At 45.2% G+C, this 26,225-nt stretch overlaps 2 protein-coding genes and 2 non-coding genes across 4 annotated transcripts in view; 2 read left to right on the top strand and 2 right to left on the bottom strand.

Annotated features, from left to right (window-relative positions):
* LOC145353825 (microtubule-associated protein 1 light chain 3 alpha) overlaps window positions 1–2,527 on the bottom strand; it is a 37,591-nt gene extending 35,064 nt beyond the window's left edge. Inside the window, exon 1 of the mRNA XM_080204668.1 lies at window positions 2,249–2,527. Coding sequence (XP_080060794.1) covers window positions 2,249–2,288 — 40 coding nt within the window. The 5' untranslated portion in view covers window positions 2,289–2,527. The remainder of the gene's footprint in view (window positions 1–2,248) is intronic.
* An 11,197-nt stretch (window positions 2,528–13,724) lies between these two features.
* On the top strand, window positions 13,725–13,797 carry trnam-cau (transfer RNA methionine (anticodon CAU)). The gene has a single exon. It is a non-coding gene; the product is annotated as a tRNA-Met (tRNA).
* A 1,098-nt stretch (window positions 13,798–14,895) lies between these two features.
* trnam-cau (transfer RNA methionine (anticodon CAU)) lies at window positions 14,896–14,968 on the top strand. Its single transcript has one exon. It is a non-coding gene; the product is annotated as a tRNA-Met (tRNA).
* Window positions 14,969–18,754: 3,786 nt separating this feature from the next.
* Window positions 18,755–26,225, bottom strand: part of edem2 (ER degradation enhancer, mannosidase alpha-like 2) — a 34,702-nt gene continuing 27,231 nt past the window's right edge. Inside the window, exons 8-11 of the mRNA XM_080204667.1 lie at window positions 24,647–24,771; window positions 23,005–23,149; window positions 21,924–22,045; window positions 18,755–19,695 (exon numbers count right to left, since the gene is read on the bottom strand). Coding sequence (XP_080060793.1) covers window positions 19,207–19,695; window positions 21,924–22,045; window positions 23,005–23,149; window positions 24,647–24,771 — 881 coding nt within the window. The 3' untranslated portion in view covers window positions 18,755–19,206. The remainder of the gene's footprint in view (window positions 19,696–21,923; window positions 22,046–23,004; window positions 23,150–24,646; window positions 24,772–26,225) is intronic.

Here is a 26,225-nt window from a genome sequence, read left to right as displayed (position 1 = left end):
ATTAAAAGTAAAACTTCCCCAATATTTCAGCATTTCTACGATGGATTTGGTAATAGGTAGTAAAATCTGGCAGTTAAACAATAAAAGGACAAGTGTTGCATTGTAGTTGAATTATTGGACCACTGGCAAGCAATATTACAGTCAGAATTACAATATTAACATGCATTAGTGAGTGAGGAATGTGTTTATGCGTACTGTGGAAGGAAGGGCAAAATGGAGTACAGTTCTGCAAGTCACAATCTAGTAAAAAAAACTTAAAATTAGATATCAGTATTAAACTGATTTGGGTTTTACCTAAGACTGGAAACTAGGGGCCAATATTTGCCATTTGAATTCATATTGAAGGAACAAAAGCCAAGGTCCAACTCCATGGGAGACAATCTTTCTCACACTAGGCCTCACTCAGTAACTAATGTAGAATAAATTCCAGAGTCATAGGGGGTTCACAGAATGGAAACAGGCCCTTCGGCCCAACTTGTCCATGTTGTTCTGAGTTTTTTAATCCTGAAGCTATTCTCAATTGCCCGTGTTTGGCCCTTATCCCTTTATACCCATGTAACTGCCCAAACGCTTTTTAAAAGACAAAATTGCACTGGCCTCTACTACTACCTCTGGCAGTTCGTTCCAGATACTCACCACCCTCTGTGTGAAAAAATTGCCCCTCTGGACTCTTTTGTCTCTCTCCTCTCATCTTAAACCTATGCCCTCTAGTTTTAGACTCCCCCTACCTTTGGGAAAAGATATTGACTATCTACCTCAGCTATGCCTCTCATTATTTTACAGGCCTCTGTAAGATCAGCCCTCAGACTCCTGCGCTCCAGAGAAAAAGGTCTCAGTCTATCCAGTCTCTCCTTATAACTCAGACTACCAAGTCCCTGTAGCATCCTAGTAAATCTTGTTTAAATCCCCCAACACCTTTGACAGATTAGTGCGGGAAGTCCAAACAATTTCTTCTTAAAATGTTCGCACCATCTCAGAAGGTGAAAACACCTTGAAATCTCAGTCTCTCTGAGGCACTCAAGGCCAAACCCAAACCTGCTCCTAATTAATAACAATAAATACACAGCGTGCATTGCATCATCTGTCACACCCCTTTAACTTAAACTGGCTCCACATCAGTTTTGAAAATATTATAAATTAGTTTTTTGGGGAAAAAAAACAATCTAATTAAATCAAAGGTCCCGCAGTTAAATGAATGGTAGAAAAAAAACATCCTGTCAGTAACTATTTTGATTTACAAAAACATACCAAACATGCAATTGAAGTTAAACAAAAAATAATCTCTGTAATCAAACCAAGATACAAGTTGCCCTTGGATTTGAAAGTAAATATAGAAAAACGTCTGGCTAAATGCGAAACAAACTAGCGCATTATATACAAGGGCTGAAATCTCCCTAGCATTTATTGTAGCGACAAATTATCATTTAGGTTTTTATAAACACCTATTTTTGAACGGATTATTCAACAGGGGAATGACAGATTTTTTTAAAAAAACCTAAATTACGCATTGTTAGGTTAGAAAAGAAACCGAAGGGTTCGCTCAAGAAGGAGGTTTAAGTCTCTGTTATTAAAAGGAGTGTTTTTAAAAATGGACAAATTTACTGTAAAATGGCTTCCAACGTGTGCACAACAACAAACAACAGAATCCACATCCTTTAGAAAGCCCTATCCCAGGAATTATGAGGATAGCTCCAGACACAACTGAAGCCCTGGGGAGATTCACAATATGGAGAGGTCGAAAACAGGGATGTAATCATAATTGAGCTTCATTTCAGTGGGAGATGGGACATGGAAAGATGTGTGCGTTTGGCTGCTAATGCACTATCCCCAGGCTATTCAGGATCTCAGGGAGAGAGAGAGAGAGAGAGAGATTTCTCTTTGTTAGGCACTTTTAGGAGACGGTTGCCTTTTTTTTTGTTGCCTACAGCTGATCGCCCCCTTTCTCTCCCTCCCTTATATTTCTCCCTCTCTTTCCTGACTCGGATCTGCCAGTCCTCCCAGCAGCTGTTTAACTGAGTCCATACCAGCATCGCCCCCACCTCCCCCCCCCCCCCCCAATAGTCAGCTGAGAGAAGGTCAAAGGCAAAAAAAACAAAACGAGAGAGAGAGAGAGAAGGAAAACAGCCCCGCAAGAAAGAAGGAGAGACACACGCATACACCAAGGATTCTTCCCTGGCTGCTATACTTTCCCCCATTCCTGTTCTTCCCTCTCGGACCTCCTCTTTTCCTCCTCCCCAACTGTACTTACCGAAGCTTCTCCTCTGTTTGAATGACTTGTCAGAAGGCATTTTTGTGAGCAGGAGAACCCCGAGAATGATCAGCTGAAGCAGAGGGTGCAGTTCCTGATGTAGCCAAACACAGGGCGATGTAACAAACCGGGTCACGTGAACACCTTTGACGTCAACGCAAAAGGATACTTCAAGGGGAGGGAAAGGGACAGGTTCGCCAATGTTAGTTTGCCCCCCTTTTCACACACAGCGGGGGGAAGGTGCCGGAGACAAACATCCCTTCTCCTGCTGTCCGTTCCGTTGAAGTCCAGCCGTTGAACTGCTTTCGAACAGACACACACACAATGATCTTATTATCTTTCAAAGTCACCCGGGTCACACCACATCAACAACAAATGGGATTGTTACAGTTACCCTAATGAGATCTGTCGCGGGTTTTAATCTTGGCAGAACTTGGTCGGCAGAAAGTTTGTACATTCAAGGATTGCAATTTCGAAAATTATCCCACCACACCGCCACTGAATAGATTTTGACCACCATATATGGTGATTGATAAGATATAAGATTGATATCTTATTGATAAAATTATTGATAATTTTAATTTAGACCTTTAATTTTTCCCCTCTCTGGCGATTCAATATTTGCATCATTTACTGTTTATCCTGGCCAAACTGCCATTCTCCATAATGCCCAGCGAATCCCAAAGTCTGCTGCTCAGGATCCCTACCCCATTCGTACATTGTCTCTGCCCATGCTGATTTACATTGAAGCTTTTTTTAAAAACTTTATTTATTAGTGTCACAAGTAGGCTTACATTAACACTGCAATGTAGATACTGTGAAAATCCCCTAGTCGCCACACTCCAGCACCTGTTCGGGTACACCGAGGGAGAATTTTTAGCCTGGCTAATGCACCTAACCAGCACGTCTTTCGGACTGTAGGAAGAAACCAGAGCACCCGGAGGGAACCCACCCAGACATGGGGAGAATGTGCAGACTCCACACAGACAGTGACCCAAGCTGGAAATCGAACCCAGGCCCCTGGTGCTATGAGGCAGCAGTGCTAACCACTGTAGCACTGTGCCATTTGTTCCCAACACACATTCCCACTACTACCCGCTTCCCCACAAAAGTTTTAAAGTTTATTTATTAGTGTCACGAGTAGGCTTATATTAACACTGCAATGAAGTTACTGTGAAAATCCCCTGGTCGCCACACTCTGGTGCCTGTTCGGATACACTGAGGTAGAATTTAGCATAGCCAGTGCACCTAACCAGCACGTCTTTTGGACTGGGGAGGAAACAGGAGCACCCGGAGGAAACCCAGGCAGACACAGGGAAAATGTGCAGGTTCTGCACAGACAGTGACCCAATTGAACCAGGGCTCCTGGCACTGTGAGGCAGCATGTTAACCACTGTGCCACCGCGCTGCCCATTGTGCCACACACATCTGTCGAATGTAAACCGGCACTTCCCATATGACGCTAATACACAGTGTGACTGAAGTAATTTGATGGACTTATATAAAGATGTTTCCATTCTGTGCAAGACAAGATCTAGATGACACAGAGGAAAGATAGTCAAGACTATTATCAATAAATCCGTTGGAGAATTCAGCAGAAACTTCTTTATCCAAAGAGTGGTTAGTCAGAATGCAGCCCTCAATGTTATTTTTCTGTAGCAATTTGATGCAACTAACCGACTTACAAGGAATTTCAGAAAGCAATTCAGAGTCAAGCACATTAATGTAGATTTGTTGCCAAATGCCACACATGCTAGAGGTAGCATGGTGGCACAGTGGTTAACACTGCTGCCTCATAGCACCAGGGACCCAGGTTCAATTCCTGGCTTGCGTCACTGGCTCTGTAAAGCTTGCACATTCTCCCCATGTCTGCATTGGTTTCCTCCAGGTGCTCTCATTTCCTCCCATAGTCCAAAGATGTGTGGGTTAGGTGGATTGGCCATGCTTTTAAAGTTTATTTATTAGTCACAGGTAAGGCTTACATTAACACTGCAATGAGGTTACTGTGAAATTCCCTAGTTGTCACAGTCCGGTGGTGCCTGTTCGGGTCAATGCACCTAAACAGCAATTCTTTTCAGAATGTGGGAGGAAACTGGAGCGCCCGAGCCAGGAATCGAGCTCGTGTTTCTGACACTGTAAAGCAGCAGTGCTGACCACAGTACTACTGTGCCATCCCTGCTGCTGTGCTTAATTGCCCCTTAGTGTCAAGGGGCTAGATAAATGGGGTATTCAGACGGGGTCTGGGTGGGATTGTAGACAATGCAGGCTTGATGGGCCAAATAGCCTCCTTCTGCACTGAAGAATTTTATGATTCTATGTTGGAAGACCAGGTAAATGTAATGGATTTCCTTTCTTGAAGGACTTTAGTGAACCAGCTGTTTTTTTTTAAATAATGAAACAACACTTTCATGACTCATATTGAGGGACTGGTATGTTATTCCAGATTTTCTAATGAATTTAATTTCAATCTCCCAGCTACCTTTGTATAATGGTATTTGGGCAGAGCAAGGGTTAATGTGGGATCAGGGAAACAGTTCTATCCACATACTGATGTAGAGAGACTCATGATACAGTGTGTGTCATAGAGTCTGGAAGGAGCCAACATGGAGACAGCCCCTCTGCAGGCTTCTGTCTTGGAGAGGTACATAGTTATGGGTTACCAATAAATAGTTTATGTTCAACCACACAAGCCTCCTGAGCTCTTAGTGAGACACCAAACAACCTTACAACACTACAAGGATGAGCTGTGAACTCAAACCTCCAGAGCGGTTAGTCCAGGGCTCTGGTTAGCACTTTAGTAACATCACTACAATGATACCATCCTCTTAAGAGGGCAAATCATCACCACTTTTGTCCAATTACATCCTCCCTTCCACCCTCACAGTATAAATCATGTTCTATTTTCTTTGTCTTTAACTCTGATGATGGATCATCAAGACTCAAAACGTTGGCTCTATTCACTCTCCACAGATGCTGTCAGACCTGCTGAGTTTTCCAGCATTTTCTGTTTTTGTGTCTGAAGAGGGCAGCTAGCTAAGGATCTTCGAGAGGAAGGAATATTTCATGACAGTAGATCTGAAGCCACATGTAGTCAGGCCAGGTAAGGATGGTAAATTTCCTTTCCTTCACTAACATGTTAGTGAAGCAGATTTTTCGAAAATAACAAAACAGCAGTTCTGATAAGGGGACATAGGAACATACAGATTAGGAGCAGGAATAATTGGTAAGATCTCAGCTGACCCAACTGCGATCTCAATTCCAACTCCCCACCAACCTCTGATATGTTTCCAGCCCCTTGCTTACCTAACACGGCCTTTAAAATGTTCAAAGACTCTGCCTCCACTATCTTACAAGGGAGAGAAATCAAAAGACTCACCACTCCTTGACAAAAAATATTGCTTCTCTTCTCTGTTCGAAATATGTGACACCTTCTCCCCCACCTATTTTTAAACTGGGACCAGTGACCCAGTCTGCTTCAGCGATGAAGTGGAGTAGGATGAGGTTCAGTTGGATCAAAAGCACAAGCATAAACGGGAGGGATGACACTGACTAGTAATCCAGAGACCCAGGGTAACGCTCCAGTGGTCCAGGGTTCTAATCCCATCCCAGTGGATGGTGGAATTTGGATTCAGTATGAAATCTGGAATTGAAAGTCCAATGATGACCATTGTAAAAACCCATCTTGTTCACTAATGCCCTTCAGGGAAGGAAACCTGGTTTCCTTACATGGTGTGGCCTACATGTGACTCCAGACCCACAGCAATGTGATTTACTCTTAAATGTTCTCTGAAATGGCCTACAAATCATTCAGTTTAAGGATAGTTAAGGAAGGTAATAACTGTTGGCCCAGCCAGTGATGCTCATCTGCAACGGATGAATTAAAAAAATTGCCAGTTGGTCTGGTTCTGTGCTTAACTGCTATTTGATTTGATTTGATTTATTATTGTCAATGTATTAGTATACACTGAAAAGTATTGTTTCTTGCATGCTACACAGACAAAGCATACTGGTCACAGAGAAGGAAAGAGTGCAGAATGTAGTGTTACGGTCATAGCTAGGGTGTAGAGAAAGATCAGTTTAATGTATAGTAGGTTCATTCAAAAGTCTGATGGCAGCAGGGAAGAAGCTGTTCTTGAGTTGGTTGGTACGTGACCTCAGACTTTTATATATTTTTCCAACGGAAAAAGGTGGAAGACAGAATGTCCAGGATGCGTGGGGTCCTCGATTATCCTGGCTGCTTTTCCAAGGGTAAACACAGTAAAAAGTCTGACAACACCAGGTTTTAGTCCAACCGATTTATTTGATAGTAAACGCACAAGCTTTCGGGTTAGTCCCTTCGTCACCTGCTTTCGGGTTAGCCTGACGAAGGGACTAACCCGAAAGCTTGTGCGTTTACTATCAAATAAATCGGTTGGACTAAAACCTGGTGTTGTCAGACTTTTTACTGTGTTTACCCCAGTCCAACGCTGGCACATCCACATCATTTCCAAGGGTAGACAGAGTCAGTGGATGGGAGGTTGGTTTGTGTGATGGATTGGGCTACATTCATGACCTTTTGTTGTTTCTTGTGGTCTTGGGCAGAGCAGGAGCCATACCAAGATGTGATACAACCAGAAAGAATGCTTTCTATGGTGTATCTGTAAAAGTTGGTGAGAGTCATAGCTGACATGCCAAACTTTCTTAGTCTTCTGAGAAAGTAGTGGCATTGGTGGGCTTTCTTAGTGTTGGCATGGGGGGGGGGATCAGAAAAAGTTTGTTGTTGATCTATGTGCTTCCAGGCAAATTTACTCCTTGTCATTCAGTTACCTTCCCCCAACTCCACCTGAGCACAGAAAGTTCCATCATTCTGATTATTCATTATAAGTCTTGTTATAAGAACTGAAAACTCAACAATGGAAGTTGCTTCATCCATACCTTATTCTTCAACAGCGGTTTTATAAATATTTGGTTCTTTACTGTAAAATCTGGATTATAAATAAGAGATGAAATGAACGTGTAGCTCGAAGACTGGGTGATAAAGTGGATCAGTGTTGCGCTTTACCATGTTCACAATGGCAAGTTATGTCTTGTTGAACTTGGCATCATCACCTGGTGCAAACTTGGCAATCTCAGACCCTAGATGAATTAGTCATCCATCTCACAAGGCAGGATGTGCATCCGCTATAGTGCAATAAACCCAGTGCCAGGTTTCACTTCAAGTGGAACCGTCATTTTTAAAAAATATTCTTTCAGCCAGTGAAATAAAAGCAAATTAGTGCGGGTGCTGAAACCAAAAGAGAAAATGCTGGAAAATCTCAGCAGGTCTGGCAGCATCTTTAAGGAGAGAAAAGAGCCGACATTTCGAGTCCAGACGACCCTTTGTCAAAGCTCAAAAGTATCTCACTTGTTCCTCTAGAGGTGATGAGCACTAACTGGGTATTCACTGGATAGGCCTTAGATGGTTTAGATGCAAGGCTGATTACAGAACACAGTGGAATGGCTAGTTATAGGGAATCACTGGGAATGGAATAGTTAGACAGAATCAATGGGAAATAAGAAACACCCATTCACTGACTTGTTCTTCAGAGTAAGGCCCTGGCCAACCAGAGTCAAATTGCCTGTTTTTTATATTCGTTTGTTGGATATGGGCATTGCTGGATGGCACCATTTATTGCCAATCCCTAGTTGCCTTCGGAGCGCAGTTGAGAGTCGACCACATTTATTTTAATCAATGCTTGGCAGTTAACTGTCAGTCACCATTAACTTCATGACAATGCCTCAACCAATCAGGGCACTTGTCAACAAATCAGCACTTTGTTCTCATATAGTATTAATTTGTTGTTTCCACTTACACTGGTATTCTTGTAATTGTCCTGATAAGTGTAGGATAAAAATCTTCAACAATTGGTCTATTTTTTCAGTAATATTCAAGTTCTCTACTACCAGTTGACAATTTGGAGAGGTTGTGGTGTATCATGGGAAATGTTGTTATAGAGAATCCTTGGGAATGTGATGGTTACAGTGAGTCATTGGGAATAGGATGTTTATAGTGAATCATTGTGAATGTGGTGTTTATAATGAGTCATTGGGAATGGGATGTTTATAGTGAGTCATTGGGAATGTGGTGGTTATAGTGAGTCATTGGGAATGTGGTGTTTATAGTGAGTCATTGGGAATGGGGTGTTTATAATGAGTCATTGGGAATGCGGTTTTTATAGTGAGTCATTAGGAATGGGTTTGTTAATAGAATCATTGGGAATGGTGTGTTTATAGTGAATCCTTTGGAATATGGTGTTTATAGTGAGTCATTGGGAATGGGGTGGTTATCGTGAGTCATTGGGAATGGGGTGGTTATTGTGAGTCATTGGGAATGGGGTGGTTATAGTGAGTCATTGGGAATGGGGTGTTTATCGTGAGTCATTGGGAATGGGGTGGTTATAGTGAGTCATTGGGAATGGGGAGGTTATAGTGAATCATTGGGAATGGGATGGTTATAGTGAGTCATTGGGAATGGGGTGGTTATAGTGAGTTATTGGGAATGGGGTGTTTATAATGAGTCATTGGGAATGCGGTTTTTATAGTGAGTCATTGGGAATGGGTTTGTTAATAGAATCATTGGGAATGGTGTGTTTATAGTGAATCCTTTGGAATATGGTGTTTATAGTGAGTCATTGGGAATGGGGTGGTTATCGTGAGTCATTGGGAATGGGGTGTTTATTGTGAGTCATTGGGAATGGGGTGGTTATAGTGAGTCATTGGGAATGAGGTGTTTATTGTGAATCATTGGGAATGGGGTGGTTATAGTGAGTCATTGGGAATGGGATGTTTATCGTGAGCCATGGGGAATGGGGTGTTTATCGTGAGTCATTGGGAATGGGGTGGTTATAGTGCATCATTGGGAATGGGGTGGTTATAGTCATTGGGAATGGGGTGGTTATAATTGGAGTCATTGGGAATGGGGCGGTTATAGTGAATCATTGGGAATGGGGTGTTTATGGTGAGTCATTGGGAATGGGTTGGTTATTGTGAGTCATTGGGAATGGGGTGTTTATAGTGAGTCATTGACAATGAGGTGGTTATAGTGAGTCATTGGGAATAGGGTGGTTTTGGTGAGTCATTGGGAAGGGGGTGGTTATAATTGGAGTCATTGGGAATGGGGTGGTTAAAGTGAATCATTGGGAATGGGGTGGTTAAAGTGAATCATTGGGAATGGGGTTGTTATAATTGGAGTCATTGGGAATGGGGTGGTTATAGTGCATCATTGGGAATGGGGTGGTTAAAGTGAATCATTGGGAATGGGGTGGTTATAATTGGAGTCATTGGGAATGGGGTGGTTAAAGTGAATCATTGGGAATGGGGTGGTTAAAGTGAATCATTGGGAATGGGGTTGTTATAATTGGAGTCATTGGGAATGGGGTGGTTATAGTGCATCATTGGGAATGGGGTGGTTAAAGTGAATCATTGGGAATGGGGTGGTTATAATTGGAGTCATTGGGAATGGGGTGGTTATAGTGCATCATTGGAAATGGGGTGGTTAAAGTGAATCATTGGGAATTGAGTGGTTCTCGGGAAGCATTGGAACAACATGGCATGGTACCAGCCATTCACCTGAGTATGAAATGAAAGGTGAGGCATGAAGTATAAAATTGCTGATGTAAAGTAAGTAACCACTCTGTCTGCAATACCCAATGTGGTGCAATAATTCTGACCATCAACATACTAATAAAATGATACTTATCTTGCACCCTATCACATCAGTATGCTTCATAACATTAATTATGTTTGGAGTGCAGTGACAATAATGTTATGTTAAAAGAGTTGACCTGCTGTGATGCAGGAACCGTGAAAGAGGCAGCAATCGTTTTGAAGCTACAGTAATTAATGCGTGTACTTGAATACAGTAAATAGCAGATTGTAGCGTTGAAGTATTTGCACCGCTGCCATATCAAATTCTCATGGCATTCTCATTTCACAGATTGAGTTTCTAAACGGAGGACAAATTCTTTGCTTACTGGGCAAGTCAAAAGGAGGTGGTGAATTAAACACCAATACAAAAGCAAAACACTGCAATTGCTGAGTCTCTAAAATAACAACAGAAAATGCTGGAAATATTCAGCAGGTCCCAAATCTGAAAGACTAGCTATTTAATTTTCTTTTCCACGGGTGCTGCCTGATTGACTGATTATTTTTGATGTTTTGAGACTGCTCACTATCTTTGCTTGTAAGTGGTGGAGACAACAACAATATTGACTTACATTTAAAAAGTGCATTTAACACAATGTTCTAATATGCTTCAACCATAAGCATCAGGAAATCCTTCTGTGCTGAAGGAGGCCATTCGGTCCATCGAGTCTGCACTGACCACAATCCCACACAGGCCCCGTCCCCATAACCCCAGACATTTACCCAAACTAGTCTCTCTGACACTGAAGGGCAATGTAGCAATGACCAAACCACCTAAACTGCACATCTTGGGCTGTGGGGGGAAACCCACACAGACACAGGGAGAAGGTGCAAACTCCACACAGACAGTGACCCAAGCCGGGAATTGAACCTGGGTCTCTGGCGCTATGAGGCAGCAGCACTAACCGCCATGCCACCCAGACATGGTGAATGAATGTTGAGTTCAGGGTGGATGTCTGAAATTTTGGTTAAAAAGATGAATTTGAAGAGGATTTTTTTTTTAATTGGGAGAGGATGGTGGAAAGGTGGAGAGATTTCGGGGGGGAGTTCCAGAGGATAAGCCAGAGGCAGCTGGCAGCAGTGGTGAGATGAAGGGGAGTGGGAATGCACGGAAGACCAAAGTCAGAGGAATTGAGCATTCAAGAAGGATTATGGGTCTGGAGAAGCTTGCGCATTATAGACATTTCAACTCGCAAGGGAGTCCAAAATGAGTGAAACACTTCCAAAGTGACAGAGGTGTTGAAAATCATGAGGGTTCTAGGTAGACAAAGTAGATAGGAAGAAACTGTTCCCATTGGAAGGTTATGGTCCAGTACGCATGTTATAGGAAGATTGGCAAAAAAACCAAAACAAGATGAGGAGAAAGATTCTCAGGTAGCGAGTGACTCGGAATGCACTGTCTGAGAGTGCGGGGGAGGAGAATTTGATTCTGGTTTTCAAAAAGGAACTGCGTATGCACCTGAGGAGAAAAGATGTACAGTGATGTGGGCAGCCGGTTAGCCCAGCTGGCCAGATGGCTGGCACGTGCTTCAGAATAACAACAACAATTGCCATTTCATCTGAGGTAGCCCTGGGACCCGTCTCTTTGTCCTACCCCCGAGAGTAGGTGGCAGTGACAAACAACTACTGATTGAAGAGTTGCCCAGAGAATACCGCAGGGGAAAGAATCAGCAGACAGTGAAGTGAGAACCTGCCTTCAAACTGAGTACCCAAAGAAACATAGAAACTTGAAGGAGGCGTAGGCCATTCAGCCCATCGAGTCTGCTCTGCTATTCAATATGATCGTGGCAGATCCTTTATCTCAATGCCACATCCCTGCTTTCTCCCCATACCCCTTGAATTCATTAACATCAAAAAGATCATCTATCATTTAGAGGAGGCGTAGGGAAGGAGGCATCAGAGTAGTGATATTGGTATTGTCACAGGACCAGTAATCTAGTGTGCCAGGGCAAGATCTGGGGACTTGGTTCCAATGCCACCACAAAACATGGTGAAATTTGAATTCAATAAAAAAAGTCTACTGATGACCATGAAACCATTGTTAGCTCTTGTTAACAGCCTTTAGGGAAGGAAATCTACTGTCCTTACCTGGTCTGGTCCACATGTGACTCCAGAGCATAGCAACATGGCTGACTCTCAAATTCCCTCTGAAATGGAGGGATGGGCAATAAGTGCTGGCCCAAATAGTGATGCCCAAATCCTCTGAATGAATAAATTTTTGTGACTACATACGCAAGCTTCTGTGATAGAGAATTCCACATGTTCATTAGCCTTTGAATGAAGTGGTGTTCCCTCATCTCCATCCTAAATGATCTACCCCATTTCTCCTGGTTCTAGATTCCCCAACCAGGGAAAATATCCCTGTGTGAACTTTGCACATTCTCCCATGTCTGTTATTTATTTGTTATTGTTATTTGATTTAGTATTGTCATATGTATTAACAAGTGAAAAGTATTGTTTCTTGCGCGCTATACAGACAAAACACACCGTTCATAGAGAAGGAAAAGAGAGAGTGCAGAATGTGGTGTTACAGTCATAGCTAGGGTGTAGAGAAAGAACAACTTAATGCAAGGTAGGCCCTTTCAAAAGTCTGACAGCAGCAGAGAAGAAGGTGTTCTTGAGTTGTTTGGGTAGATGTCTTCAGATTTTTGTATCTTTTTCCCAAAGGAGGAAGGTGGAAGAAAGAATGTCCAGGGTGCGTGGTGTCCTTAATTATGCTGGCTGCTTTGCCGAGGCAGCAGGAAGTGTAGACAGAGTCAATGGATGGGAGGCTGGTTTGTGTGATGGATTGGGCTACATTCAAGACCTTTTGTAATTCCTTGTGGTCTTGGGCAAAGCAGGAGCCATACCAAGCTGTGATGCAACTGGAAAAATGCTTTTGGGTTTCCTCTGAGTGCTCCGGTTTCCTTCCACAGTCCAAAGATGTGCAGGTCAAGTTGATTGGCTATGGTAAATTGCCCATTAGAGTCAGGGGTATTAACAGGGCAAATGTGTGGGGTTATAGGGATAGGGCTGGAGGAGATTGCTGTTGGTGCAGGCTTGATGGGCCAAATGGCCTCCTTCTGCACTGTAGGGATTCTATGTTTCTATGATCCTCCCTGCATCTAATCCAGTCCTGTTATAATTTTATATGTTCCAATGAGATCTGCTGCCTCGTAGCGTCAGGGACCCGGGTTCAATTCTGGCCTTGGGTGACTATCTGGAGTTTGCACATTCTCACCCTGCATGTGTGGGTTTCCTCCAGGTGCTCCAAAGATGTGCAGGCTACATTGATTGGCTGTGTTCGGTTGTCCCTTATTGTTTCAAGATGTGTAGGTTAGCGGAGTTAGCAGGTTATGGAAAGCAGGCCTGAGTGGGATGCTCTGTTGGAGAGTCAGCGCAAACTCGATGGGCTGAATGGCCTACAGGGATTCTATGATTCTCTGAATCCCTTCCACGAAAACAGAAGTTGCTTGAAAAACTCAACATCTGACCAGAGAGGAAAGAGTTAATGCTTTGAGTCCAATATGTCTTTTCTTTGGAGCTCAAGACATAACATGGGGAGAAGGCAGGGAACTGCCACTATCCAAGTTGCTCTTGTGGAAAACTGGCATGGACATGTTGGACCTCCTTCTCTGCTGTAAGTAACCATTCCATGGTGTTGTTGAGTTCCTCAACTTTGTTCACTGGGCAGACACTAGGACCCTGCGGCTGTTGAGCTGCTGTGACTCCATTTCCCCAGCCACCTATTGTGACTCTGAACAGCTCTCCAGCCTCTGCAGTGACTATCACATTCACAAGAGCCTGAAACCGCTTTGCTGTCGTTCCCTTCAGAGCCTCGTTAGCGCAGTAGGCAGCGCGTCAGTCTCATAATCTGAAGGTCGTGAGTTCGAGCCTCACACGGGGCACTCGTTTTACGGGAAGTTGAATTTACAAAGTTAACCGGAAAAGTTCAATCTTCAACCCACTTCCCCACCTGGGGGGGTCTCTCGGAGTCTTTACATCCAAGTGGACTAACTCAGGTGTTAAAACTGCAGACAATTCCTTCCTTTCTACAGTTTATTATTTTATTTAGTGACTTTTTAAACAAAAATTGCGGATCATTGCAACTTTTACCGATGGCACCCAGATGTCAATTCCACCCCTTTATATTTAAAGTTGACCCGGGACAGAGAACATTGTCAAAAAAAAAGGTTTGGTGCGAAGATAAAGTCGAGGTAATAGTGGGGTGTATTACCCCATGGACGTGAACTGATAATTGCCCCTCTGTCCCTGCCTCACACCTCTCCTAACGTCCAATCTCCCTCCCTGACACCCTCTCCAATACCCCCTCAATGACCATTCTCCCCATTTCCCACTGCCTGGCTTACCCTCTCCAATAACCCCTTCTCTCGTATCCCCCCCCACCTTCTCCTGTTCCCCTACTCAATGGCCACTCTCTCCTTCCAGACCCTATCACACTGTCTAACTCACCCTCTCCAATACCCTCTCTCCCTTACCCCTCCTCAGTGACCACTTTCCACTGTCTCCTCAATACACCCTTCTCCACTGCCCATTGCCTGAGCCGCTCTGTTTTTGCTCGCCTCCCTGAAGCCCCCTCCTCTTTATTGCCCCTTTCCCGGGATTGCCCTCCTCCACTGGCCTGCTTCCCTCCCCGACACTTTCCATTGCCAGCTTCGAAGTCTATACCTTGTAATGGGGACTCTGTTTGAATCCCTCACGTCCCGGCATCCGATTATACCAGGGCAGGCTGTAGAACTGCAAGGCTCCCAAATCTCCCACCCCCTTTAAATACCCCCCCATCCCCTTTAATATACCCCCTTTAATACCCCTCTACCCACTCAATACACCCCCCTCTCTCCAGCCTCTGGTTCCCGAGTGCAGCCCTCCCCAGCTGCAGTGAGCGCTGCCCTGGTCCCTCTTGAACTGGGATAATGTTACAGGTTTTTTTTAAACACATTGAATATCTCAGAGCCTGAAACCGCTTCGCTGTTGCTGTTCTCAGAGCCTCGTTAGCGCAGTAGGCAGCGCGTCAGTCTCATAATCTGAAGGTCGTGAGTTCGAGCCTCACACGGGGCACTTGTTTTTTTTTAAAATACTTTTACAGATCAGCCCTAATTATTTTGCACAGCAGTCGGGCAGCCTTGATCGCTTATTTCCCTGAAAGGTGTGAACTCGATCAGATGCGCACAACTAGCCCTGTAACTGCAGAATAGTATTGCCAGTGCTTTTTAAAAAAACCCAAAATCTTTTCAAGAGACTAGATGTCATTATCTGAAACAAAATACTGGAAATATTTGGCAACACTTGCAGAGAAAAAGATGAATCCAGTATAATTCCTTGGGCAGGATTTTCCGGCTGCACTCACCCCAAGGCCGGACTCTCCCCTGGTCCACCCCCACCCGCTATGATTCCCGTGGCGGGATGGATGGGAAAATTCCCCCCTTGAGTTATTTTTTATTCGATTTTTTAAAAATTGGATTTATTATTGTCACATGTATTGGGATACATGCAAAGCATTGCTTCTTGTGTGCCATACAAAGCATACCATTCATAGAGAAGGAAAAGAGTGCAGAATGTAGTGTTACAGTCATAGCTAGGGTATAGAGAAAGATCAACTTAATGCAAGGTAGGTCCATTCAAACGCAGCAGGGAAGAAGCTGTTCTTGAGTCGTTTGGTACTTGACCTCAGACTTTTGTATCTTTTTCCTGATGGAAGAAGGTGGAAAAGAGAATGCACGAGGTGCGTGGAGTCCTTAATTATGCTGGCTGCTTTGCCAAGGTGTAGACAGAGTCAATGGATAGGAAGCTGGTTTGCGTGATGGATTGGGCTACATTCACAACCTTTTGTAGTTTCTTGTGATCTTGGGCAGAGCAGGAGCCCATACCAAGCTGTGATACAACCAGAAAGAATGCTGTCTGTGGTGCACCTTGAGTTTTGCATAAGAGATATTGGATGCTTCACCTTGACTCTTTTTTCTCATTGCCCAGACCTGCTGAATATTTCTAGCATTTCCTGTTTTTACGTCAGATTTCCAGCAGCCATAGTTTTTATTTAAACTGATATTACCTGTTTGGCAACAATTCCCTTCTGTGAATTTAATGTGTTGAAAGATTTGCATTTATTTAAGCATCCTTCATAACCCACACAGTGTCTAAATTATAACTGTGTGGTCAAACTCGCCTCGCAACTCGATTTTCAAGTTTGCATTTGACACCCCCCTGGTGGGTTGGCTCTCAAACAATGATGAGGTGGAGTACAGGGAAGAGATGGAGAATCTGGTGAGCTGGTGCGATGACAACAATCTCTTCCTCTATGTCAGAAACAAGTCAGTGGCATCAAGGTGATCTGATGAAGGAGCAGTGCTCCGAAAGCTCATGATTCCAAATAAACCTGTTGGACTTGAACCTGGCACTGTGAGACTTCTTACTGTGCCCACCCCAGCATCTCCACATCAATGTCAGTAAAATAAAAGAGATTGTCATCAAATTCAGAAGCGTAGTGGAGAACATGCCCCTGTCTACATCAACGGGGATGAAGTGGAAATGGTCAAATTTCTAGGGGTCCCGATCACCAACAACCTAACCAGGCCCCTCCACGCTGACACTATAGTTAAGAAAGCCCCACCAATGCCCCTGCTTTCTCTGGAGGCTAAGGAAATTTGACTCTCATCAACTTTTACAGATGCACCATAGAAAGCATGCTTTCTGGTTGCATCACAGTTTGGTATGGCTCCTGCTCTGTCCAAGATCGCAAGGAACTACAAAGGGTTGTGAACAAAGCGCAATCAATCACGCAAACCAGCCTCCCATCCATTGACTCTGTCTACGCTTGCCACTGCCTTGGCAAAGCAGCCAGCATAATTAAGAACCCCATGCACCCCGGACATTCCCTCTTCCACCTTCCTCCATTGGGGAAAAGATACAAAAGTCTGAGGTCACGTATCAACAGACTCAAGAACAGCTTCTTCTCTGCTGCCATCAGACTTTTGAATGGAGCTACTTCAAGTTGATCTTTCTCTATACCCTAGCTATGATTATAACACTACATTCTGCACCCTCTCCTTTCCTTCTCAATAAATGGTATACTTTGTCTATATAGCCCACAAGAAACAAGACTTTTCACTGTATATTAACAGATGTGACAATAATAAATTAAATCAAATCGAATTAAGCCCTTTAAACTCCACTTAGTTTCCTTCAACAGCACCTTCAAAAATTGGATCTTTTACCATCTGGGAGGACAAGGGCAGCAGATAGATGGAATCATCACTACTTGCAAAATTCCCCTACAAGTCACTCAACATCCTGACTTGGAAATATCTTACTGTTCTTTTATATCACTGGGTCAAAATCCTGGAACTCCCTTCCTAACAGCACTGTGGGTGTACCCAAAATACTTGGACTGTTGTGGTTCAAGAAGGTGAATCATCACCAACTTCTGAATGGGGGGGATATTAGGGATGGGCAATAATTGCTAATCTACCCAATGATGCCCATATCCCATGAATGATTTTTTTTAAAAAGTACATTTAAAGTGTAGTTACTTTTGTCATGTAATTAATGCAGTTCTCTTTCTGTACCCAGCAAGTTCTCACACACGCCAATGTGATAATGACCCATTTCCTATTTGCTTCTGAGACTCGGACAATCTACAGCAGGCACCTCAAAGAGCTGGAACGTAGCAAACAGGAGCAGATGTAGGCCATTCAGCCCGTCAAGCCCCCTCTGACAGTCAAACAGATCATGATTAATTATCTACCTCTCTGCTATTTTCCCATCCTTCCCATATCTCTTGATGTCATTAATATCCTGTGACAAGGCGGTTCACAAAATCAGAATCATACAGCGCAGAACAGATCTTTCAGCATCAAATCTGCACCAACACCTGAGAACAACCTAACCTACCTACCTAATCCCATTCACCAGCACTTAGCCCTGAATGTTGTGATGTGCCAAGTGCTCATTTTATCTTTTTAAGGATGTGAGACAACCTGCCTCTACCACCCTGCCAGGCAGTGCATTCCAGGCCATCATCGTCGAATCGACAGGGTAACTGCAAGAAGGATGTTCTCCCTGGCTGGGTGTGGTTTAGAACCAGTGGACACAGTCTCAGAATAAGAGGCAGGCTGTTTAAGAGCAAGATAAGAAAGCATTCCTTCAGCCTGCGGGTGGTGAATCTTTGGAACTCTCTAACCCCGAGGGCTATGCAGGCATAGTCATTGAGTATGTTCAAAGTAGAGGTCGATAAAATTTCTTGACACCAATGACATGAGGTATATGAGGATCGTGCGGGAAGATGGCATTGAAGTAGATCAGCCACGATCTGATTAAATGGCAGAGCAGGCTCGAGGGGCCAAATGGCCTAATCCTGCCCTTATATTTTGATGGATAAAGAAAATGGACTTCTTGACCAGTTGATGATTCAGCATGGAGGGAGTGCTGAGGAGAGAGTGTTGTATTGTTAGAGAGGCCGCCTTTCAGTTGGAGTCCCCATTACCTCATTGGTTAAATGCAAAAGACCAGATAACACCATCTGAAGAACAAGTTCTCCCAAGGTCATGATCAATATTGCTTCCTCCTCCCACACCACCAAAAATAGGTTGACTAATCATTCATGTTATTTGCTGGTGTATTTGGGATCTTGCTATGCACAATATTGGCTGCTGCGATTCGCTAACTAATGATTGTAATGACTACATCTCACAAAAGTAATTAGCAGTAAAACACATTGGTGCATTTGAAGGGCTGAAAAGACTCTCTACCAATGCACAATGCCTCTGGGCGTTCTTTTCAGCAACTAATTTGGGTAGGGATAAAGTTTAGAAAGAAAGTTTATTTATTAGTCACAAGTAGGCTTACATTAACATTGCAATGAAATTACTGTAAAAATCCCCTAGTCGCCACACTCTGGTGCCTGGTCGGGTACACTGAGGGAGAGTTTAGCACGGCCAACCCACCTAACCAGCACATTTTTCGGACGGTGGGAGGAAACCGGAGCACCTGGAGGAAACCCACGCAGACACAGGGAGAAGATGCAAACTCCACGCAGACAGTGACCCAAGCCGGGAATCGGACCCAGGTCCCTGGCGCTGTGAGGCAGCAGCGCTGACCACTGCGCCGCCCCCTTGGGCTAAATCATTTTATTCCGTGCTTCTAGTGACGGCGCTGGGATATCTGCCTAACAATCTCTGCTCTCAACATCCACCAGGAAAAGAAAACAATTTGAAAATCCATTACAAACGAAACAGTCAAACTTTATTCCACTTCATTTCATAAATATAGAGTCCCTTTAAATCATCAGGTCATTGTGAAAACTAGGAATGATCTGTAAACACTTGACCCAACACTGCCAGCTTGGAGCTAAAGTGCTGACTGGGGCAGCTCAGTATCGGAACTCTTTTCTTATCTGCCCGCTTGTTTAATTTTTTCCCATCTTGGGCTGTCCGCATTTTCTCGTTGTATTGGTGATATTGCTCTGAAGCCCCAGTCGCAGATAGCCCCATCCTCACGTACTGCGAGGCGCGGAAGCCTTGCATCAGCCCCTCAACCTCCCACCGCTCCTCTCTGTGCTGGCCGCAGCAGTGCAAGGCCGCGGGGTCGATGGGGTGCGCCTCGGTGTTGAACAGGTAGCCGCCGGCGCCCAGCACGCATTCGCCGTAAGGTGTGGTGACGGTGTGGAAGGCGGAGCCGTCGTTATGGAGAAAGTTGTCGGGGTCAAACAGCAGGTACAGATACTTCACCGTCTCTGCCAGGAAGAAAGACTCCATGCGATTGTCTAGTTTGTGGTCCCGTAGGTCCCGGACCTTAAACCCAAGAAAACAAGATCATTGCATCTACACGAGATACAGCGGGTGCTCACATGCTGCATTACAATCAAAAAGAATTCCATAACATTGTCAACTTATGGCCCTACCACAATCATAGAATGCCTAAGGAGGCTGTTTGGCCCATCGGGTCTGCACCAACCACAATCCCACCCACGCCCTATCCCCTTAACCTCACCTATTTACCCTGCTAATCTCCCTGACACCGAGGGACAATTTAGCATGGCCAATCAACCTATCCCGCACTTGTGAAAATAATTCCATCCTCTCTAGCCTCATTACATAAGTGTAGTCCCTCAGTGCTGGGATAAGTATGGTAAATCTCTCCACCCTCTCCGATGTTTTCAACTCCTAAAGTATGATGCTGGAGTTGAGCAGATTACATTAGCTGAGGTCTAACTTGTGATTTTAGCAAACGTTCCTTATTTTTCTGCTCTATATCCCTCTAAAGCGTAGGATCCCATAATGCAAGCATTCACAGAATCCCTACGATGCAGAGGGAGGCCATTCGGCCCACTGAGCCTACACCAATAACAATCCCATGCAGCTCCTATCCCCACACTAGTCCCCTTGACACTTAGGGGCAATTTAGCATAGCTAATCAATCTGATCTGTAGATCTTTGGACTGCGGGAGGAAACACACAGGCAGAACGTGCAAACTCCACACAGACAGCGACCCAAGCTGGGAATTGAACCCGGGTCCCTGATGTTGTGAGGCAGCAGTGCTAACCACTGTGCCACCGTGTCACCCAACGATCAGTGAGTAAATATGGAGCATGCTGTTTGACACTGAGCTACCACATGCTGATAAACTGGAAAAGCTTGGGGCTGTTACCTTTACGGAAGAGAAAGCTGATGGAAGATTTGAGGGGTCAGGATAGAACAGATAGGGAGAAACTATTTCCATTGACAGGAGGCTCCAGAACACGACAACCAAAGTGATTGGCAAAACAGCCAAAGGTGACACAAGGAAAGACTCAATTACGTGGTGAGTGGTTGGCATCTAGGAGGCAGTACCTGAGAGTGTGATGGAAGCTGATACAACCGTGGTTTTCAAAAGGGATAATTATCTCAAAAGGGAACAAATTTGCAGGGCAGCCAGAAAAAGGTGAGGGGGGTGGAACCAGGCAAACCACTCTTGAGTAAGATGGGCATAGAAGGAAATGGGCCAAACATGGGCAATTGGGAATTGAAGTAGGGAAACGCTGAATGCATTTTGTACCTGAAGGGAAAGGGTTAATGGATTTTGTACCTAGAATATGTCACAAACATAACCCTTCATCATGACTGATCTTCTCCAGCTTATACTGTTCCTGGCAGTAATATAAGTTATTTGCTCATGTTTCACATACTTTAACTCTCATTTTTATAACAGTTGATAGTTAAATGTGACTGTTATTTTGTAGACTTTGCAAATCTTACCTGTTTGTATCAGTGGGAATCGTTACACAGATGGTAGTTTACGATACCGGCTTTTAACAGCTACTGATGGCAGATCACGATACGGGCTCTTAACAGGAAAAGTCCTGCTGGGATAGCCGCGATCGCACAAGTAACTTCAAAGACAGGGATACCGGGTACTGCTGCAGAAGGGATGGCTGTGTCCTGACTGCAGGACTGTAATTCCTGATCAACTCTGGCGCTGCATCACGACTCAGGGAAGAAGAACTGGAGGTCTGGCAGGAATTGGAATTTTGAATTGTGATTCCTGCTGGAGCTCAGAATGTATTAATACCCACTTGTGTTTGTGTTCTAGAAGTCTGGTAATCCACTGTAAGGAACCAGTTTCTCCCCAAAGCTTTGGAATAAAAACCACTGTATTTTGACTTACTAACAGTCCGAGGTATTATTGTACCTACAACAGGAATAGTTTAGTGGACAGCATGGACAAGGTGGGTCGAATGGCCTGTTTCCATGCTGTAAACCTCTAAGACTCTGCGATGTGTTTCCAACATTACAACAGTGATGATACGTCGATGATACTTCACTGCACTTCACTTTGGAATGTTCGAAGGTTTTGTAAGGCACAGCACAAATACTGAATCCCACCCAGAATGAGTTGGTAATGATTGTTCTCTCCTCTGCTCCCCCAAACCCTCCCAGTTTTGTTGATCAAGAATTGGCTGCAGGTCGCCAGTACAACTCAGAGAGGAGGTAGCACCACCTGCCAGAACTGCCGCTGAATGTTAATGGGTTCAGTACTTACTGTAGCAAAGCCACAATCCACACGGCTGATTTTCTCAATTGCCTCAATGACGTCTCGGCCCAGCTCCAGGAGAGTTGGATCTCCAGTTGCTCGGTACAGATACATGGCGCTCTCCACAAGCTCTGTAACAACAATAGGCTGAGCTCAGGCTGGCAAAACTCCATTACCTTTGGACAGCACATCCATTGCGGTGGGAAGTGAGAATATTCCAAAAACCGCTCCATGCTCACACAGCAACGTTATTTAACATGGCACCTGAATCTCCAAATGCTTGGAGCGGTGGGGGATGGGGGGGAAGAGGGTGAATTAGGCAAAGGGCTGGATGTTCAGCTTCAGAGCTAACAGCTGGAGTCAACAATAGCTCAGCCAGCTGGCTCCATCCTCACCTCCCAGTCCTCCGGCCCCGCCTCCTGGTTCTCCGGCACCACCACCTGAACCTCTGGCTCGAACCCCATCCTCGTTCCTAGTCTTCTGGTCCTGCCCCTCTCCTCTGGCCCCACCCACCCCCAGCCACATCCCTCTCCTCTGGCCCCACCCACCCCCAGCCACATCCCTCTCCTCTGGCCCCACCCCCTCCTCTGGTCCCACCCCTCTCTGGCCCCACCCCTCTCCTCTGGTCCCGCCCCTCTCCTCTGGTCCCGCCCCTACCCTGTCCTCTGGTTGTTCTCTGACCCCTGGCCCCGCCCCTATCTTTTGCCCCCTCCCTGCCCTGTCCCATGGCTCCATCCAGTCCTCTGGCTCTGTCCCCTGTCCTGTGGCCCCACCCCTGCTCTTGCCCCATGGCCTTGCCCACTGTCCTCTGGCCCCGCCCCCTGCTCTCTGGCCCCGCCCCCTACCCTCTGGCCCCAACCCCCTGTACGCTATCCACATTTGAAGAGATGGGTTTGGGTACAAGTACTAATTGAGCCTAATTGAGTCTGTGAGGTCAATTAAAGAAGGCGGATTTAAACCTGGTGTCCCTCACTGGCAGCCTGGGTGTAGCAGCTGCCCGCATCAAATCCAATGGTTAAATCTGACTATAAAGTGGCTCCTGGACATCGCGAGGACGTGACAGATAATGAGAAGTTATTTCAGTCTTTACCTGGTCGTAGTGGATAGCCTTCCCTCTTGTCCACAGTCGAACCCTGAGGGATGCTGTAGAATTCGGGTAGCCCGCCATACTGTTTCCAAACCTGGTAGTAGTTGTGGAAAGTTTTCATGGCGTTATTAATGTCACCAATCAGGCTCTGCAGTGGAAGAAATTAAAAGAAGCATCAGCCCCGGCTTAATGGGCAACGGGGTCTGGTTTCAGATAAAACAAATCTTCGTTTCTTTGTGGTGACTGGGTGCATCATAAGGAGCAGAGGAGGGATTTTCAAAGGTGTCGCTGAAACAAACAGACTGGTTCTGGTGAATACACCAATCCTGTGTCAACCCTGAAACCAATTACTTCTCTCTCCAGAAATCCACATCTGGAGTTGTTCTCTTGATAACACCTTGCATTTGTGTAGCGCCTTTAACGTCATTGACCTGGAGGGGAAGTTGCAGCCGATGTTCCCACTTTAACATTAACTGTTTCCCCCATAGTACTTTATTTGCTGTAAAGCGCTTTAGAACATTCTGATAACATGAAAGATGCTGTATAAGTGTCCCCTGGCCCTGGCCTGTCCTCTGGCCCTGCCCCATCTCCCCTGGCCCCAGCCCCTGTCTTCTACCCCCATCCCTGCCATGTGGCCCCACCCCTATCCCCTGGGCCTGCCTTTTATCAGAGCTGCCCAATGCATGGCACATGCTTTTCCTTTAGGAGTGCTCTACAACTCTGTTAAACTGCCCCTTCTCTACTTAAAGGAGAAAAATCCCTAAGCTTCACAGAATAGAATCCCTGCAGTGCAGAAGGCGGCCATTCGGCCCATCGAGTCTGCACCAACTCTCTGACAGAGCATCTTACCCAGGCCTACCCCTGCCCTATCCCTGTAACCCCACACATTTAATCCCCTCAACCTCCACATCTTGGGACACTAAGGGTCAATTTAGCATGGACAATCCACCTAACCTGCACATCTCTGGAGTGAGGGAGGAAACCTGAGCATCTGGAGGAAACCCATGCAGACACGGGGAGAACATGTAAACTTCGCACAGACACTGACCTGAGGCTGGAATGGAATCCTGGTGGTTTCCCTAATCTCTCGACGAGAGCCCTGTTCTCTCTGGCTTGTAGATCAGACTGGGAGTTCAGGAACAACCTAGCATTGAGTTTCTCTTCAAGAGATATTTTACTATAACTACGTCCAAGTTGCCAAGCCTTCACTGGTGGACATGCATTTTTAGAGTGAAAGTTTAGCCAACTTTGAATCATAGAATCCTACAGAAGGCGGCCATTCGGCCCATCGAGTCTGCACAGACCACAATCTCACCCAGGCCCTATCCCCATAACCACATACATTTACCTTAGCTAGGCCTGGCACTAAGGGGCAATTTTAGCATGGCCGATCCACCTAACCCACACGTCTTCGGAACCGGAGCACCCGGAAGAAACCCACGCCGACACGGGTAAAACGTGCAAACTCCACACAAACAGTGATGCAAACCAGGAATCGAACCCAGGTCCCTGGTGCTGTGAGCTGGCAATGCTAACCGCTGTGCCGCCCTAAAAAAAATCTTCAAAGTTTGTAACACGAAACACCACAAAAGAGGAAAAGAAGACAAGAGGATTGAGTTCAGCACAAGAATGCAGCAATTCTGACCTGGAGTCCTGGCCAAAAGGCTTCCAGTGATTGGAAGACGGGCATGGAGATGGTGCCTTTATACATCTGAACCCACACGTACCAGTCTTCAAACTTTGTGTAATTCTTAATCACTTTATTGTAATCTATGAGGGAAAAAAAAAAGAAATAAATTAGAGGAACAAAATAGAGATTAATTTTTCAGCAGGGATAAATATTTAAAACGCAGAATTATTGGATTTCTGTGAGAGTTGGTATTCGATACAATGAATAAGAGGCGCTCTCGGTTAGTGTTTGAGTTGATTAGAGTCGAGTCCAGAACGTTCTGTCCCCCAATTGTGACAGCAATCACTGTCTAAATGTTCTGATTATTAATACACGGAAATTGTCCAAAGTACGCATTGTACGAGCACTCACTTCACAAAGGGATTTAATTTCTCGTGTTGGTGCACTGGTTCAGACAGAACACGAGGTACTTAAAAGCAGCTTCTTCATCCTGCTTAATTTCACCCGTTAACCGGACGATATCGAAGGGTATTAAACCTGCATGTGTGTTACTCACAGGGAACTCACATGCACACTGGGGCGGCACAAGGGTTAGCACTGCTGCCTCACAGCGCCAAGGACCCGGATTCGATTCCCGACTTGGGTCACTGTCTGTGCAGAGTCTGCACGTTCTCCACGTGTCTGCGTGGGTTTCCTCTGGGTGCTCCTGTTTCTTCTCACAGTCTGAAAGACGTGCTGTTGGGTACATTGGCCCTGCTAAATTCTCCCTCAGTGTACCCGAACAGGCGCTGTGATTTTCATTGCAGTGTTTATGTAAGCCTACTTGTGTAATAAATACACTTTAAATATTTAACAGAACAGCACTGCGATCAGAATTTGCTGAAAAGTTCCACCATAAAGTTTATTTATTAGTCACAAGTAAGGTTTACATTAACACTGCAATGAAGTTACTTGAAATTCCACTAGTTGCCACACTCCGGCAACTGTTCAGTCAATGCACCTAACCAGCACATCTTTCTGACTGTGGGAGGAAACCAGAGCACTCAGAGGAAACCCACGCAGAGATAGGGAAAACATGCAGTCTCTGCACAGACAGTGACACAAGCCAGGAATCGAACCCGGGTCCCTGGTGCTGTGAGGCAGCAGTGCTAACCACTGTGCCAACATGCCGCCCCACACGCAAGAGCAGCAAAGGGTCACTTTCATAGAATAGAATTCTTGCAATACTTGGAGGCCATTCAGCCCATCAAGTCTGTACTGACTACAATCCCACCAGATCCTATTCCTATAACCCTCATTTAGCCTGCTAGTCCCCCGATACTAAGGGGCAATTTAACATGGCCACTCAATCTAATCTGCACATCTTTTGGACAGTGGGAGGAAATTGGAGCACCCGGAGGAAACCCACGTTGACAAGGGGAGAATGTGCAGACTCCGCACGGACAGTGACCCAAACCGGGAATCGAACCCGGGTCTCTGACGCTGTGAGGCAGCAGTGCTAACCACTGTGCCACCACGCCGTTCCATCAACGTGTTGCAATAAAGCTTTGAATCGTGTTCCCGAGTCTCTTCCGGAGGTGATCCGAAACCAGCT

Source organism: Carcharhinus amblyrhynchos, chromosome 16, assembly GCF_965287045.1.
Source record: "Carcharhinus amblyrhynchos chromosome 16, sCarAmb.v2.hapA, whole genome shotgun sequence".
NCBI classification, from domain to species: Eukaryota; Metazoa; Chordata; class Chondrichthyes; order Carcharhiniformes; family Carcharhinidae; genus Carcharhinus; species Carcharhinus amblyrhynchos.
Note: the sequence above shows the minus strand (reverse complement) of the source record. Positions and strands in the feature narration are given on the sequence as shown.